Source organism: Cucumis sativus, chromosome 6 (assembly GCF_000004075.3).
Source record: "Cucumis sativus cultivar 9930 chromosome 6, Cucumber_9930_V3, whole genome shotgun sequence".
NCBI classification, from domain to species: Eukaryota; Viridiplantae; Streptophyta; class Magnoliopsida; order Cucurbitales; family Cucurbitaceae; genus Cucumis; species Cucumis sativus.
This window is the reverse complement of record NC_026660.2, coordinates 25,972,043-25,990,398: the sequence shown is the minus strand read 5'-3', so window position 1 is coordinate 25,990,398 and position 18,356 is coordinate 25,972,043. Positions and strand designations below refer to the sequence as shown.

General features: G+C 29.5%; 1 protein-coding gene across 1 annotated transcript; it reads right to left on the bottom strand.

Annotated features, from left to right (window-relative positions):
• Window positions 1-5,783: 5,783 nt before the first annotated feature.
• On the bottom strand, window positions 5,784-7,946 carry LOC101205672 (probable N-acetyltransferase HLS1). The gene is made up of 3 exons (XM_004141823.3): window positions 7,455-7,946; window positions 7,107-7,291; window positions 5,784-7,003 (listed from the first exon to the last, which is right to left on the bottom strand). Exons 1-3 carry the CDS (start codon window positions 7,635-7,637, stop codon window positions 6,139-6,141), a joined length of 1,233 nt encoding a protein of 410 aa, XP_004141871.1. The 5' UTR covers window positions 7,638-7,946; the 3' UTR covers window positions 5,784-6,138.
• Window positions 7,947-18,356: the final 10,410 nt, after the last annotated feature.

The following is an 18,356-nucleotide window of genomic DNA, read 5'->3' as shown; positions in this document are numbered from 1 at the left end:
TCCTCTTCGTTTCTACTAATTTATACGATCACATTAGTCAAACTAATGCAAATTGAGATAGCTGGTTGGTAAAAAGAATAAGAATAAGTAGTCTTTTTTTTATTTGGAATGTTGTATCGTTTCAAAGATTGATTTTGTTGCAATCCAAATGAGAAAAATTAGATCTAATAGAATGATTTTGTTGTATGGGGATTAATATGAAACCAACCATTTAATTTTATCAAGTCCAGTTATGAATCCAATTAGTTAACATTTCCATGTTTGGAACTTTGGATGCAAGTAACAGTATGCTATTTATATCAAGTAATTTTGTTGGTTGGTTAATTGGAATGGAAAAAAAAGGGAAAGGATATAAAAATAAAATATTTGAAACTAAATGTAGGTGTCCCCTCATGTGCCTAAGCTACTTTACATTGATTCTCCATATTTAAAAGGCAAAGAAAAAAAGGACACTCACAAGTGGAATTGATCCATTTTTATTTTAAATTAAGTAAAAAAAAAGAACTAAAATATCACATCAAACAAAAACTGCCTAACATATTTGATATTCGTCTTTAGGAGGAGGAGGTAGAGGTAGTGATATTTAAAGTAAAATAAATAGGATTTTGAAGTCAAAGTTCTAATTTAGGGCTATTTGGCAAAGATCCTTTAATTTACTCACTATATATTTATATAAAATTTAAAACATACCCAACCAAACAAATGTGAAACCAAATCCTACTCTTTGTTTCTTTACTCTCATCAACCATTGACCCAATATTCCCTAATGCTTTCAACCTCAACCTAAACCCTTAACCCTCACTCAATATCTTTTCATTTATACTTTTTCAAGCCAAACATAAATACTTTCGCATCTAATTCAATTATCCTAAAACTTTATATCTACACACACACATATATATATATTGTATTTGCTAACATTTTGACTTCTTCAAATTTTTCATGCACTCATTCTGTATTTGTAATTGAAAATTGCAACTGTTAGGCATTTGACTAAGAAATCTATTTTTTTAAAAAAATAGAAAATTCTACCATGTCTTTTATCTTGCTTTTAAAAACAAAAACACATTTTTAAAATTACTTCTTTTAGATTTCAAAACTTACTTTAATTTTAAATAAGTATTTTTGCTACATATAAAGTTAATTACAAAGTTCAGTTCTTAATTTTTTTTCAGACAAGTTTCTGAACTTTAAAGTTTTGAATAGTATTTTTAATGAGTTCCATAATCTTTAATTTCCTCAACTTTTCAATTTCTTTTTAAAATTCTTAAAACTAATAAATCAACTAGATATTTTTAAATATTACAAAATAAATTAAATTATCTACAAAATAGTAAAATTTTACTATTCGTTAGCGATAGATATCATAGGTCGTAATAGATGTTAGCTATGATCGATAAACAATAACGTATTACTATCTTTTTATATAAAATTAAATTTTCTTTTAATATAAATTTAAATACAACGAGACTCTTTATGGATTCAAAAAAGTTTTATATTAATAAGCTTTAAAATAGAAAAGAATTAAGATAGTTTAAAGACTAAGTTAGCACAAAATTAAAAGGTACGAAAACAATACAAACTAAGCCGAATGCATACGACAAAAATATAAAATCGTTTTCTATGAATATTGAATTTAAATTAAACATATAAATGGGAGATTCAAATAATGTGTATTGAAAATATGTATTTTAACTAAAGTAATTACGTAGAATAGGGAATTAGAAGTTAATTGATGTTGAATTAATAACTAATATGCATTTCGATATATTACAATTACGTCAATATACATTTCTCTCATATTCTAAGCTAATTAAAATGAACTAAGAGTACTAAAACCGATTAGGTATGTTAAATTTTATTTTTATAAGCAATGAAGATGGAAAAAGAAAGACTCTTAGGGACAATGAAGAGACATAGAAGTTAAAGTTTTTATTTGTATATGTAATAAAGATGGGAGTTTGGAAGGGAATTTTTGCCCAAACAAGTTGCATATACTAATGAACTTTAATGTCTTTAGTTTACATATACTTTTTATTAATTAAAGAATGGATTACTGCAATTTGCAACTAAATAATAGAAGACCTTTTGATATGTATAATGGTGTAACATCCTACTTAAAATAATAATGCTTTAAATTATTAATCATGTTTTGTTCTTGATGAACAAAAAGTCATCTGAAAATTGGTTTAGTTTTCTTTTTTAAAGTATTGATTTGCATTTTATTAGACACGATGTCCCCTCAAACACATCTTTTTACTTTAGTTTAATAAAATATCATCAACTCAAAACGATCTAAATATTTTTTTCTTAACAAACAAGGAATATATGATAATTTATTTATATGCATCAAACTTATACGTGTTTTTAAAATTCATTTGAAATAATTTGTCAGAAACTTGTTTTGCACAAATGTTCTGTATTTTAACAAAATAAAATTTGATGCAAAAATTCGTGTGAGTTGAAAATTAAAACCACGGGGGCTATAGGTTAACCCTTTGTTTTGAACGTCCAATAAATCATTTTGGTCTGGATTGTGGGAGCTCAATTAGATAAGAATTGTTTTAAGATATTAAAACTCTTGAGGCATGACAAGCTTTCTCGACTCAAGATTCAAACGTACTTAATTATTTTGAAAAAATAAGAAAGAAGCACAGATATACAACAACACCGTGATCAATTCAATCTAATATATCGAACAATAATTTAATGCAAAATGTCATAGAAATGAAAATAATGGTTCTAAATTAAAATGTCATGAGAAAGAAAGATTTAAAAGTTCTAAAATTATATGAAAATTATTAAAATAAAATGTAATTAATAATTTATTGACGAGTGAAAAAGATTTCTTAGCTCATAATAAAAAAGATATTTTTCAGTTTTGTGAGGTGGAGATTCCCAAATTGGTTCCTTAGTAGATCTCACAAATCGATTCCATTAATGCATTTTATCGATCCAACGAACAAGTGATTTAGTTTTTCATTTCATAATTCTCCTACCAATCAAGTAACAAGCACTTAAAACTAAACCAATAACTTTTTCTGTTTGCTTTCTGCAATCATATAGCTAAAATAATTGTCAAAACTTTTCCATAGAATAAATATTAGTGAGATTGTACTTTAATATATATATATATATATGTATGAGTTTGTATAAGACATATATCTTGAGTGAATGATTATAATTCTATATGGGTTAAAAATGCTTTACTTAGCAATAATGAAGAACCAGGAATATAAAATATAACATGATCTTACTTTAGGACAAACTATTTAGTTGCTATCGCTACTACACATACAAAAGAGGCTCTTCAAAATAATGAAGAGATCATATTAAAAACTTCATATACTACATCTAATTATGAGACTTTACAAGTTGCATATACATATATTAATCATGTATATATTCTACATATACTTTTATTAAATATATACCAATTTGCAACAGAAAAAAACAACGAGCCTTTTGCTATGTGTATCATCATATGAATTCTACTTAAAATAATATGTATTAGATTAAAAAATTAATCATCTTCATTTTAGTAAAGTGAAATTGTTTTTAAAACACATATATGATTTACAAAATTATATTAGACACATTTTCAACAAATTGGTATGCATATATATATATAAAAAAATATTAGAAACAAGACATGGTTATATAGAATATGGAAAATGAGTAAAGAGTGGCTTATAAGTAAGTAAAAGGAAGGGATTTGGAAATGAAGTGAGAGCACATATGTATCCAAATTAATATAATATGGAGTCAATGTTGTTTAGGGTTAATAATTGGAATTAGCTAATCCAAAAGTGTAGTGGTCTACCTTACTTTGTCACTATGTGTTAGTAATTAAAGATTAATCTGTTATCCACTTTTACCCCTTATTATTAAGACATCTCTCATCATATTTTATAATTTTATTTTATTGTTTTTGGAAGTATGCATAAATTAAATTAAATTAAATTAAAAATACTTGAGAGGATTTCCAGGAAACCTTTTTATGGAAGGCAAAATGATGTGTGCTTTACCAAGTAAAAGTAATTCTCAACAATTCCTTCTTTTGAGACCTTGACTGCTTATGATAATAATAACAATATTATTATTATTATTATTATTATTATTATTATTATTATTATTTGTGGAATTTTAGTAAAAGAATAATAATATAAATGTTAGTCAAAGTCAAATAAATATTATTATACAACAAAAACAACCTTAAAGCTTTGCTTAATTATATTATACAAAACACTATAATTCCCTACTTTCTTTTTTATTTATTATTATGATTTGTTTTACGGAATGGCCGATTTATTATCTATTTTCTTCCTTTTTCTCGAAACGTGGAGTCTTGGATTTGCATTTTGGTCTATTCATTATTTTATATCCCAAATTCAAATGTGAGAGTTGGATTATTGAATGGTTGGTTTTTACACAAATAATAAATAACGCTAAATTATAAGTTTAGTTCCCTCCGTTCCATTCATTTCAAACATAAATTGTTCTTTCTATCTTTTATAAAATTGGTTTAAAATTAAACCTACAAATTATATTACATTTGAAGAGTGAGAAAAATTTTAACAACTAAAATATATTTAAAATTTAGCTAATAATTCAACTCCTTTTAACTCATTTAAGAAATGAGAAAATAAATCATAATTAAAGACATTTAAATGAATCAAGCTTCAAAGTTTCAATTTTAATTATAGAAAATCTATAAATTTTTAAAAAAATTAATTAAATCAATCGTTAAGTGCAAGAAAAATCTCACATAAGTTTACTTTAGATAGTATGTAATCGATTATTGAAGTTTGTAAACAAATTTTCAATTTTACTTCAAACTCTTTGGATGAATGGGTGATTTAAAAATTCTCATTAAGTAGATAATATCTTATTCAAATGAAATGAACAAACCTTATCTAAGTGGGTCATTAGTGATTGAAGTAACTTGTATGGATTTGATTTTACCAAATATCATTTTGAATCTTATGGTTTTTTTAGAGAGAGAAAGGTTGGCACGTACACCTATTATGCGTATGGAATGTTAAAATATTAATATTCACATTATTCATCATATATTAAAAGCGGGATTATTTTTTGTTGGTTGAATAATGAAGAATACATGCACTTCAAGGTGGGTGTGGATGAGGAGGCTGCGGCCTTTCACTATATATATATATATATATATATATATATATCCATCAATTTTGTTATCTTAACCAGATCTTACTTTTTCAATCATATCATTTTAATGGTTTTTCAGTGGCCTCCTCCCGTGACAGACAACTCCTCATTCATTCTCTAAATCTCTACCTTCATTTCAACTATATATTATTATTATATTTTTAGAACTAATTTCATAAAAACTTCAGTATTTATCATATCAGATTTATTTTATTTTATTTATATATATATAAAAAAAGGCGACCTTAGAAGAATGGGGATGGGGTTGGGATGTCTTAATGGAAAAGTTCAAAACCGCAAGAAGTAGAGTTGCCATCACTTTCACCTCCATTTTCAAATGCTTTTTTTCACAACAAGAATCTCGCTTCCACTTCCTCAATTCATAATTACTATTTTGCCCCTCTCTCTCTTTGGATAACGTTTTTTTCCTTCTTATGCGACCCTCCCTACTCATTTCTATTATCTCAAATTTTACTTCTTCTTTTTTCTTTTTCAAAATTGGTTAATTATAATTTCTATAAATAGTTATTTTTAATGTTTATGTACGAGTGTGTGTATATTCGTTCTTATAAAGTTTTTGCTATCAACTTAAAAGGAAAAAATCTTAAAAGGCCGCTTCCATTTATACATTACAATAACAAAATGTAAAGTTTTAAAGGACAAGAGAGAGACAGGAAATTAAAAGTCAAACAAAAAAAAAATTAAATAAAGGTTAGGGATATTCTCTTTTACAATAAAAAGCCATATCTATTATCTCTCTTTTTTTTCCTTTCCTTTTCCCCCATTTTCTTTTTGCTTTTTCACATAAAATCTCCACCCTTCTAATCCTACAACCAGAAAGGAAAAAAAAAAAAGGTACAATTTTCTTTTAGGGAAAACAAAAAGGGTAACTGGTAATTTAGTGGTGGAGATGTAAATGGACATTGAAACGGAAGGAGATTAGAGAGAACTAGAATTTCAAAATTCTCTAGGGTCGACGAAAATGGACATGCCAGGCGGAGATTTAGTCCAATCACCCACGGAGCCGTCGCTGAAATCTTCACCTAACCGCTTAATACACCAAAGATCTTCCTCACACGACAGCATTTTCCAGTGCGGAATGGCGGTTCTCAGCCGCTCTCCGGCGGAAACCTCCGTGGCCACCACTCCACACCCTTTCTCCTTCGCCAGATTATGCGCATACCCACAAAGAGCCTTCAACATCCTCTCAGCATCGGGGCCTTCGCCGCCGAGACCATACATAAAATGCAACCCAAAGGGCGAGAAAAGCTCCGGAACGGAGGGGAGACGAAGCCATGGAAAGGCCTTGTCCAAAACGCGTGTCGTCCTAGCGAAACTCCGCTTAAGGCGTGAAACTCCACGTACTTGGAGCCTGAACACGTCATTACAGTTCCAAACGCTGAGAACCGCCCAAGATTGGGGCGGGTCGACTAAGAAACGGTCTGAACCGGGCCAGGTGTGTGGGGTGTAAGTGCCACGTGGGATAGCAAGGAAGGTGCCGAGAGTGAGGGGGTTGTTAAGAACGGCGTCAATATCGCGGGGGAAAAACTCAGTGGTGGAGAAACGACGGCGATACAGAATCTCGGCGTCGGAGCGTGAGAGTGGAAGGATAGTGACGCGTTTGGACAAAGGGACTGGATGTGCAAAGACAGGGTTGACAAGGATGGCCGGTGTACGGAACTTGGAGTATTCGCATTTTTCAGTGAACAAATTAACCGAAGCTACGTTGTCCTTTTCCGTCGCTATGTACGAATACTCTGCACCACTCTCTCTGAACCATTCCTCCATTTTCTTTACTAGCTTAATCCCAATTCCCATCCTTCTGAAAACACAAAAAAACACCCACCCACCATGAATACAACGTATTATATTTTATATAACATAAGAAAACAAACAAACAAACAAAAAGAAAAACAAATACATACCGATGAGCAGGAGAAACCCGAAGGCCTAAAATGTAAGCGAGTTTAGTATAAACAGGGAGGTGTTTGGGAGGTTGATGATCGGAGTTAGGGATAGCAGATCGAGAGAGTTTTTGACCGCATGTAACGGTTTTGATACAACCTCTAATCATGCCCACTATTTCGTTTTGATCGGCGGTCGCCGCCACCTGTTGAAACGGAAAGAAAAAACCCACTGTAAGATAGAGAAACGTAACCAACACCAAATAGAAAAACCAATAAGGTTGGCATTTATTTGAAAAAAGAGAGAGAGAGAGAGTTAAAAGGAAAAGGACAAAGGGGATTGAGAAAAAAGGAAAAGGAGGGAAATACCAGCATAAGAAAAGCAGGGGAGTTGCGGACCCTGCAAATTGGGTCACCTAAGAGGTCGGTGAAAAGACAGAGTTTGCCGCTTGGTCCGACTTCACATCTTCGTTCTACATCTTCAACGGCTATACAATCTTTACTGGGATCGAACTCTCTAATCACTATCATGGAATCTTTCTTTCTTATCATTGTGAGTGTAGAAAGAAAAGGAAAACACACATGCAGATATACGAATTAATTTGAAGACGAAACAGAGCAGAGAAGAGAAGTGGTTTATATAGGATGAAGTCCCTCGCAGTGTCACAGTGAGGGCAGGTTTTTCGAGGCAGGGAAATATGATATCCAATCCAAATAACGTGGGTTGTAAGAAACAAAAGGGCGAGAGAGGGATTTTAATTTTAGTATATGGGGGGAGGGGGAAGTTGAAAGAAGAGAGAAATAGGGGTTTTTATAAAACGGAGCACATATGAAAAACTGTCTGACTTGCAAAACGGAGGGTGTGACCTTTCTTTTCTTTCCTTTCCCTTTTTTTTTTTTTTTTTTTTGTTTTTTTTTTGCCCTTTTTCGTTACATTAATTAATTTTAATAATATTAATAGAAAGATTTTTTTTTTTAAAAAATAGTATTTATCATGGCACAGGATTCCTCAATGATGCTATCTATTAATAACTATACGATGACGGATGACTCTTTAAATACCTTAATTTCAGCCTCTCTCTCTCTCTCTCTCTCTCTAATCCTATTTTCTACAATGAAAAACAATAATTCTTCCATATTATAAAATTAAATAGACGAGAAAAAGAAAAAAAAACGGTAGTAGTAGGGGCTACTAATAATAAATGATATTAGAATTGGAACACAAAAAGAGAAAAGAGAAATAAAATAGAGAGAGAGAGAAGAAGAAGGTTTTAAAGAGGAAGAGGAAATGGCGGCTAAGGCTGCGCAGTGTGATGATTTTAAATGGGTTCTCATTGGTTTTTAATCATTTATTTCTATGAAACCAGACCTCCCCCTATCATCACCACCTTCGATAATCATTACTCCTTTTCAGTTTCTTTTTCTTTTTTGGGTTTTAATTACCGCATCTATTTATTTGTAATTTATGAATTAATAACCATTTAAATAGTTGTTAGAAGAGAATGAATGGTTATTCAATACGTTACCTAATTGTAAATTTTACTCGTAGTTCGTTTTCGAAGTGGGTAATGTTTGAAGCCAATTAGATGAAAGTTGGTTCATGTCATGAGCATGATGGCTGTGAATTTGTTATAAATATACCTATGTGTGTGTGTGTGTGTGTGAAGAAGAAAGAGTTATTGGGACGCGGGCGGGTTGGATGGAATGCTCCTACAATTTATATTTTGATAGATGAGTAGTTGGATAAACGCATTTCTTAAACTAAGCTCTAATGCTTTTCCAACCCTTTTCCATTTTCCAAACTAAGCTCTAATTTTTAAATACATAACAAAATCAATATAATACAATCGAATTGAGGTTGAGGATGTGTATGGTGTGGAGGATGGTAGTTTGTTTTTTAAGGGGCAATGATGATGATGGTTTAATTTTATGATAGTTATAGAGGGATAAGATTTTGCCACGAAAAGGGTGGCTAGATTTTTGATTAAGGACACCTACCCCTACCCCCTGCCCTTCCCTTTCAGAAAACTGCCACCGCAGTCCTACCCTTAGCCTCTCAAAAAATTTACTTCTTCTTCCCTTCACCAATTCTCTCTCTTTTTATGTTGAAGAATAATTGTAAATAGGGGTAGGAGCATGGTGGTTGATGAATTGGCAGGGCATGTAAACTCTGCCATTTGCATATTATTGGTATAATCGTAATTATCTCAAACAACACCTCCACTTTCAACTTACGTCACCCCTAAACCTAATCCATCTCCATAATCATATTACCATTTTATTATCCAATCATTCCCTCTTAATCTTTCCTTTATTTATTATTTTATTCATTGATTAAACTCCATTTTCAACCGGTTTAAGTGGGCCATGCATTCCACACTCTCTCACCCCCTCCCCCTCTCTTCCCAATTTTAAATTTAACTTTTTTCTATTACATTTAATTAACTCATAATACGATGTGATTATATTCTTTTTTATTTATGTCTAAATAACCACTTTTAGAGTAGTAGACTTTCTAAGTCAATCACAAAACATCTACCTTCCCTTTCCTAAATATTTATTCATGTTGTTATTACTAGTATTTTCATGAAATTTCATTTCTACTATTAATTTCCATATTTATTTCGAAGTTGTATGAGACATGGGACATGATTTTTAAAATCTTTTATTATCAAGACTTCAAACCAAGCTTTCACACCCGCATACAATAATTAATGTTGATTTTTGTAAAACAAAATATAGTTAGATGTGTGAAATTGACGTACTTAATTGTTTAATTGTACTCTATACAAATCAAACTTGGAACACCTTTCATTAATTTGACATTGGCCTCCTATTTAATTTATTTAATCCCTTTCATTATTGTCTTGACTTCTCTAATTATACACTAATCTATGCTTCCTTTTACACCTTAAAGCCATCCCATTTTGATTCATTCTCAATGATACTATTATAATAAGCAACCATCTTACATTATTTTGTCTAATATCATTCAATCAAACCATCTCAATATCATTACCACATAAATATAATCTCTAATTCAATGTAGTATATATTACTATGTTGGGTTTTTGACAAAATATTAGAAAATAAAAGTTATTTTTTTTCTAGTCCATCGTTTTTATATATTTATGATAGTAGTGGGAGGTTTTCTGGGACATTTATTTTTATAAAAAATTTAATATATGATATGAAGATAAAGAATTGGGAAGTGGTATAGAAATGAGAGAGATAGAAGATATATGTGAATAATTAGAAGTTACTGTTGAGGTTTGTGAGTATATGAATGATTCAAGCAGAGAGGTCCATGTGTTGTCCACTTCTTTGCACAGTTGTCTTTGTTTCTCCATCTCTCTAATAAGGAATATTATTATTAACATAGAAGAAATAAAAAGGAAGGGATTTTTGTCAAACAAGTAAATTGCCAAGAACCTCACTATATATATCACCCATTAAAAAAAAAATTAAATAAACAATATATAATCTACATGTTTATATTAATTATGTTGGAAGTTTCTTGATGAGTTACCATGAATTTTCCAGCTATAGCCACGTACGTACATGCGTGTGAACTAAAATATAATTAATTGATCTAACCCCATTAATCTCCCACTTAAAAAATGGACACCCAAGTTGCCAAATTTCTCATAATCTAAAAGAATAATTACCAACAAATCTACCATATTTAATTAACATTTATATATATATATATATATTTATGAAAGGGAAAAGTGGATCCTCTTTCCACTAAATTAGAAAGTAATTGGAATGAATACAAAGAATCTAGGTACCCACCCAACCAAGTTGGGTGAAATGGAGTGGAGTATATATATTATTTACACACACATATAGGGAGTAAGCACGTAGAAATTAAATACCAAAAAGAAATATTAGAATTAGATGTAAGAAGAAAAAAATAGGAAGTAGGGCCTAGAGATATTCATTGATGTTGATATATTTGTGTGTTGAATGTACATTATATAAATATGGTACATTCAAAGTACACTTGTAATATATATATATCAAATTTCCTTCTCTGCAATTCCAACAGTACAGTTGGATTTCAAGCCATTTGTTGGCATTAAATTTGCATATGTTTTTGTCCCACTTCTATTTCTGTTCTATACATTCTCTTATTACCTTGGAAAAATTAACCCATTTTTCCTTTGGGTTTTTTTATGGGTGTCTTTTTAATTAAAAAGATTGTGTATATATGTGTAGATTATGAGTGAAATCACATGTGTAACAGAGCATGTTAATTAAACTTATCTACTATGATGTATATAATGCATTAAATTAGAATGATGGATATACCAATTATGATTGGTTTGTAAAACTTTACTCAACTTGAAATGATTGTATCTAATTGGATAAGATAAGTGATCTTTTATATAAAAAGCCAAATTAAAATGATTGTACGCTAAAATAGATGAGAGTATGAGATTGATCGTGAATTATGAATATACTAAGTAAGATAAGCATATTATTGATCTGTCGAAATAAATACTTCTTTATACAAAAAATCAAGCTAAAGCTAAATGAATACACGACAAACTAGATGAGAGTTTGATAAGGTATAGTATTCTCCCACTTATTTATTTATAAGAATTTAAATGATGCCACTCTAAATAGTAACTCTACCAAGTGCCAATAAATGAATCCTTTCTCAAGTTTGAGAGATCCATATTTAGAAAATATTAACATATCAAAGAATAATATATGTCACCAAATATCAAATGGATAAGAAAATCATTACTTCCTTTTTCTAAGATAAAAAGTTGTGGAAATGGCTATTGAAATACAAAGTTCTCTTTTCATATTTAACTTTTTAAGAATTTTATAGTCTTTAATAAGTTTTCTGCCTAAATTATTTTATTTCATAGTTTTGTTGTTTTCTTCTAATTTCTCAACCATATACATTCTCGTCAAAGGTTCGCATATTGTCGACATGTTCAACTAATATTTATTAAAAAAATTAACGACATGTAGAATAAAACCAAATCAAGATTTAAATTGAGATACAAAGATTTCAATCTTTATATATCAAAACCCTCGATGCATTGCATGACTTGTGGACAAGAAAGGATGCAATTTTATAATATAGTTTTTGGAAACATATAAATATATATATTATCACAACTAGACAGCTACCATATAGGTTATGTATAGGTATTAGACTTAGGTAGAAATCCAGATTCCATATATTACAAGAGACAGAGAAAATATATAAAATATATATATATATTATATATATATATATATATATATATATATATATATATGTATATGAAGCTGTTCATCTTCTGCAACTTTTACATTATGTTTCATTGTCTGCCATTATTTTTTCATAAGCTCGTTTTTTAATACATAAACATTTCATTTGTCCCTTTCTTAACATTATTATTTATTAACATATAACAACATGAAATTTGATGTTCAAAATTTATAGATCCAACGACGAAACCAAATCAAGCAGCAATATATATATACACACTGGATTCAAGATAATATATATGACCAACACTTTCTTATTTTCATTAAAGTATAATATGTTTTATATATTCTTATTTTTTACAGATTTGGATTTACTTATGGGTTAATTAAACTACTATCGTTGTATTTTGGTTGTATTCATTTTTTTTAGAAGTGGCTCTAGCTTATTATATAAACTTTTGGGGTAAATTTGCTCATATTCATTATAAAAAAGAATACTTGGTGATGATGCTCGATGATAGTGACAAACACAATAATTAATAAAGACCAAAGATAATGACGTTGATTAAGACCTTAATGACATGCACAACAATATTTAGTTATAACGCCAACCACACTTAATTATCATATTGAATCCACTTTAATAATCTGCAACGAAATTGGATTATATGCTAATTAAGCTGTTTAAATTAGTTTAATGATATGAATGAATGAAAAGGAAATTTCTTTGGACTTTAATTAGGACCTTTTTTGTAATTATATTTCAACACAATGATTGTAAGTCAAAACAAGAGAATTAGGCATATTACTTTGAATATACTTGTTAAAATATTGAATTAACATAATAAATCGAGATGGAATCAAATAGACTAGATCACACACGAAGATTCTTTGTTCTCTTGTTCGTTCTCTCCATTATTATTGCAATCATCATCATCTCATAAAATAATATACATTATTAAAAAGTGATTCCAAGCATCAAACTTAAATTTATATCTTCTTATGACCACATAAATTTATTCTTGTTTTCTTCATGTGATGGTTGAGACTATCATAAATTTGGAATAAAATCGAAGATTTTTCGGAATTTTTAAACCAAAAAAAGAAATAAACGATGGATCTAATTCAAAAGAATTAGAACCATTAAATGATAGATCATTATATTCAAGTTCATCTTAGAATAGAATAATTATTATAGAAAAAAGCGAATTAGTTAGATTGTCTTATTCCAAGATAAGGGTATTTTGGAATCTCCCTTAATTCTCTTCTTGATTTAATTTGTGATTAAGTTTATGTTCGAATAGATTGGTTTGATGAGATGATAAAAGGCGAGTCAATTCAAAATTGTTACGCAATATGGAATCAAAAAAGAAAAAGAAAAATAAAGAGATTCCTCTAGTCAAGATATATAACATAATTAACTCATAATATGATATGGTTTAGATGATATTTTCATTAAAAAGTAAATAGAAATAAGATTGATTATGTCAAGACATAGACATGATAATATAGTTTAAAGAACTTCATTACTTGGAATTGAGGTAAAACAAGTTACATAAAAAAATTTATACGTAGACCAAGTTAGATTAAAAATAGAGAGGACCACAAAAGTAGAAAGAAATGATGTATACACATTCACATATATATATTTATGGGCCCAGAGAAAGAGTAGGTGTGAAAGAGAGATTAGAAAGTTCTCCCAACCATATGATCTATGGGTTGGAAAAAGAAAAAGGAAATAAGAAAAGGAAAAGGAAAAGGAAAGGAAGAGATTAGAGAACATGGGTCTTCGACAGGTTTGATGTTAAGTTAAGAAGTTGCATTCAAACATAAAAAAGAGGAAAACAGTTAAGGGACAAAACCAAAGACAATTTCCTCGGGAAAAATCTATGCTACGGATCTTGTTCCCTCTTCCCTTCTCAATTCACACTCTTCTCTTTCTTAACCTATCCTCCTCCTCCTCCTCTATTCTAACTTCTTCTTCTTTCTTTATCAAACTTAATTATCATATAATATCATCTCTATATATACGTACATCTTCTATCCTCTCCCCCTTCTATCGCTTTTGGTCTCATCTTTGGAGTTAATATGTTTGGAATTCATACATCATTCGAGATAGTAAATTTGTGTTTATGGTGTAGAACGATGATGTTCAACGTTAATGGTACATTCAAATATATAAATGTGAAAAGTATATATAAAGGGATTTATTGAGGTTCAAGGTTCAAGGATTGAACGTATTTCTAAGGCTTTAAACCGTAGAAGATATGTATTTGTTTTCAATATGCTTCAAAGAGATCCATTACAATGCTATATTTATAGGTCGTCAATAACTAATTAATAACAAAAGTATATGTTGGAGTGCTTTGAATACGTTATATAATGGTTCGAATATGATGAAATTATCGGTGTGTTGTATATATTTTCTAACCCTAAAAACACACATCTATAACTCTAAATTGTGATCTCTCTTTGTTCATAAATGTAATTCACGGATTCTTAATGAAATGTGTCCATTCTTCCATACTTTTTTTCATGGTTGATTTCATGACTCTCTCTAGATATACATTTAAAGTTTCTCAATCCAACGATGATGATGTGGCATAAAAAAATATTGTTTTTTTTCTAAGATGATTAAAAAGTGTTAGTAGAGTCATGAATGACCCAAGATGTTAATAACATTGGTTTTTAGCAAAATATTAGAAGAGTGTAATTATCTACGTCAAAAATGTCAAATATATATATATAAAATAAGTTTTGAGCAATAGAAAAGCAGTCTATTGACTTTCATTCAAATCATTCCAATATGAAAGTACTTTAAACCATGCGATATACTAACTCTAGTTACGTAGGTGGTATATATAATATACTTCAAAAGAGTTGTTTCTTTCTAACTAAGTAAGAAAAGACGAGTTGTTATAATTGCAATAATTTTTTCCATATAGTAAAGTTTTTTGTGCTGTGTATGAAGCTTTTGCGTATAAATTTGGGTGTTCATATTTTTCTTCCTCAATTATATTTGTCTCTGTATTCATTCATGCAGTAACAATAAATTTATGAGTCCCTTTGCAAATATTAATGAACGAAGTTTAACGAGATCATGCATAAAGAAACTTGATTAGTGCTAAATCCCAAATATACTAATATTAATGTGGAAACTGTTTCACTTTTAACACAAATGTAGGCTTTCTTCCAAACAATCAAATCTTCATAATTAATATTTAACCATGTTTGTTTCTTGGATTTCACGTGGATTAATTAAACTTTATAGGTTTTCTTTTCCTTTTATTAAACAGTTACATGCCAATAATACCACAGAGACAGAAAGAGAGATAAGCTGTAGTGTCTACAACGTGGATGAGTTCAATTTTCTTTTCTCAAAGAAATGAAGGAATGTAAAGCAAGGAAACATGTTCACTGTAATGTTGGAAAATGTCAAGACCAATGGAAACGAAAGTGTGATTAATCAATATAATGCAAAACACAAAAGCAAGATTAAATTAATTAATTAGAGCTAGAGACAGTTGGGTTTCGATATTTTCTATGCTTAATTGCTTAATTAATTAATTGATCACAATTCACACCCTAATTTCCCATCAATCCAATAACTAATTGAATTTACTAAAGTTAAGAGATTTATTTTATTTTAAATTTATCTCCATCCATGCCTTTGGTGTGGCTCGAGGAAATATATCTATATATACGACGATATTGATATGATGTGGGGATTAGGTCACCCCCAAACAAAAATAAAAATCAAAACTTTCTCTCTCTATTTATTAATTTCAGTGTTTAGCTACCTAATTAAGCTGTGCCCCCCGCTTTAATTAATTTAATTACTTTGATTAATTTATAGAAGAAAACAAAAGTTGGGTGCGATAAGACTTTAGGTATAGGTTCCAAAGTCACATCCTTAGCTATACATTAGCCCATATATATATATATATAATTAGGGCATCGAGACCTTAAATTTTAGACACAAAAGATTAAACCTTTTTTCTCAAGTCAAACATTGGACTATATCCTTATTTGACCATAAAGCTAAACATTTTCAGATGTGACATGAAAAAGTAATCTTCTTCTTCTTTTTTTTTTTTCGTTCTTCCTTTTGGGTGTTGGTGTTGGTTTGAGAAGCTCAATTCCCAAGAAGGGTAAATGTGCAAATTTGGTAAAAATGAATGAACAAATTACGTATAAGGTGGGGGAGTTTTGTGGGTAATTAGGAGCTATGATCTCTGAAGATTGTTTAGTTAATGTTGGTTTTTGAATTTAGAGTGGAAATTTGGGAATTTAAAAAAAGAAGAAGAAGAAGAAAGATTATTATAGTTATTATTATTAAAATTGAAAATGTATGGTAAGAGGCCGACATTTAGATGCGGCCATGGCTCACCCAAATCCCAAATATTCAGCATTTTGTCTCCCATTATTTTCTTCTTCTTCTTCCTCTTCTGATTCTGAAATGACCTTTCATAGTTCTTCCTTTTAATTTCTTCTTAGATCAATTGCATGAAAAGAAAAACCCTTTTTTATTATTATTATTATATATCTTTTATTTGTTTTTTTGAATGTCTCTCTCTTCATTAATTTGTACACAATGGGTTCTTCTTATCTTATCTTCTGCATGAACTTGCCAATTCTCAAATCAAAACAAACTCACCGTCGTTTACTCAATTTGAATGTTATCTCACGAATATTTTCTCTTTTCTTTTTTGGTTTTCTTTCTTATAACGTTCAGTCACACATCACCAGTTACTAACCAATGTGGGACCAAACAAATATGGTTGCCAATTCTAACATGGATATATACATGCACACAAGACAAAGTTTGAGGTACGAATTTGTATCTAGCGATTATTAGAGAGTAATATACGGATTTTGAACATGTATCATATAGCTCGAAAAAAGTTAAATTTAGAGTCAAGAAACTATCTGGAAGGGTTAGTATGGTAATTTCACGTGGGTTGTTTTGCATGTAGCCCATGGATATTAAGAAGAGAGGAAGGTAATTAAAAGAATGAGGACAAAGGAACTGAATTGGGAAAAAAAATACACAAGAAGAGGGTCCCATTTGGGACTCCCCCATCACTTTGCATAATTACAAAATAAATAAATACATTTATTTATAAATTTGAAAAAAAAGAAAAAAAAAAAAAAAAAAAAACTTAGCTAGCCGCCATGTTCATATCCACCATATTTATCTTTTTCCTATTATCTTTACATATTCATTACTCTTAACCTTAGGGGTCCATCCAAAGAAAGCAGTGTTTGATTATTATTTTTTCCTAATGGAGGGGGTGAGATAGTACTAATATTGTTCTCTACTTTTAACCTAATCTAATTAACCTCTTCCATTTTCGTATTCTTTTTGTTATTTTGTGTTAATTTGGTCATAGTTGGATACTAGAGTGTGAATAATATTTATATTAATTCTAAGAATAAGTGCATGGAATAAAAATAGATAATATCATATTATTATAAAAATATAGAAATATTTGTTGATAGTATTACTAAGCAAGTCTTGGTATAGAAACCCTAAGTAAAAAAGAAATAGTACACTCTCATCCTTTATCTTAATAGATATATATATATATATATGTTGTTTTCATGGCAACTACTTCAATTTTATTTTATTAGAAGCAGAAGAAGAAGAAAGAGAGAATGATATGGAAGATGAAAATGACAATTCATTCCACCACACTTAGCTTGTTACCATCTCTATCTTTGAGTGTCATCTTCACTATACAAAAAAGCAAGATGTATTGGGTTTACAATCATTTTGTCCTTGCTACCCTCCAAACTCTTCTACACCAATTCTCTTTCACAAACTCCAAATTCAAATATATTCTAAATAATACTATAAATAATATAAAAATAAAAGAGAAAAACAAAGTAAACATCATATCATTCAAAAATAAATATATATATATAAATACAACATCAAATACTAAATTTAAATTGTCAAGGGTATATAATAATTGACATGATATTTTTCTCTAAAAGTTGGAGGTTCGTTATATTTGATCGTTTCTTCTCTAGTCATTGTTGTACTAAAAAAAG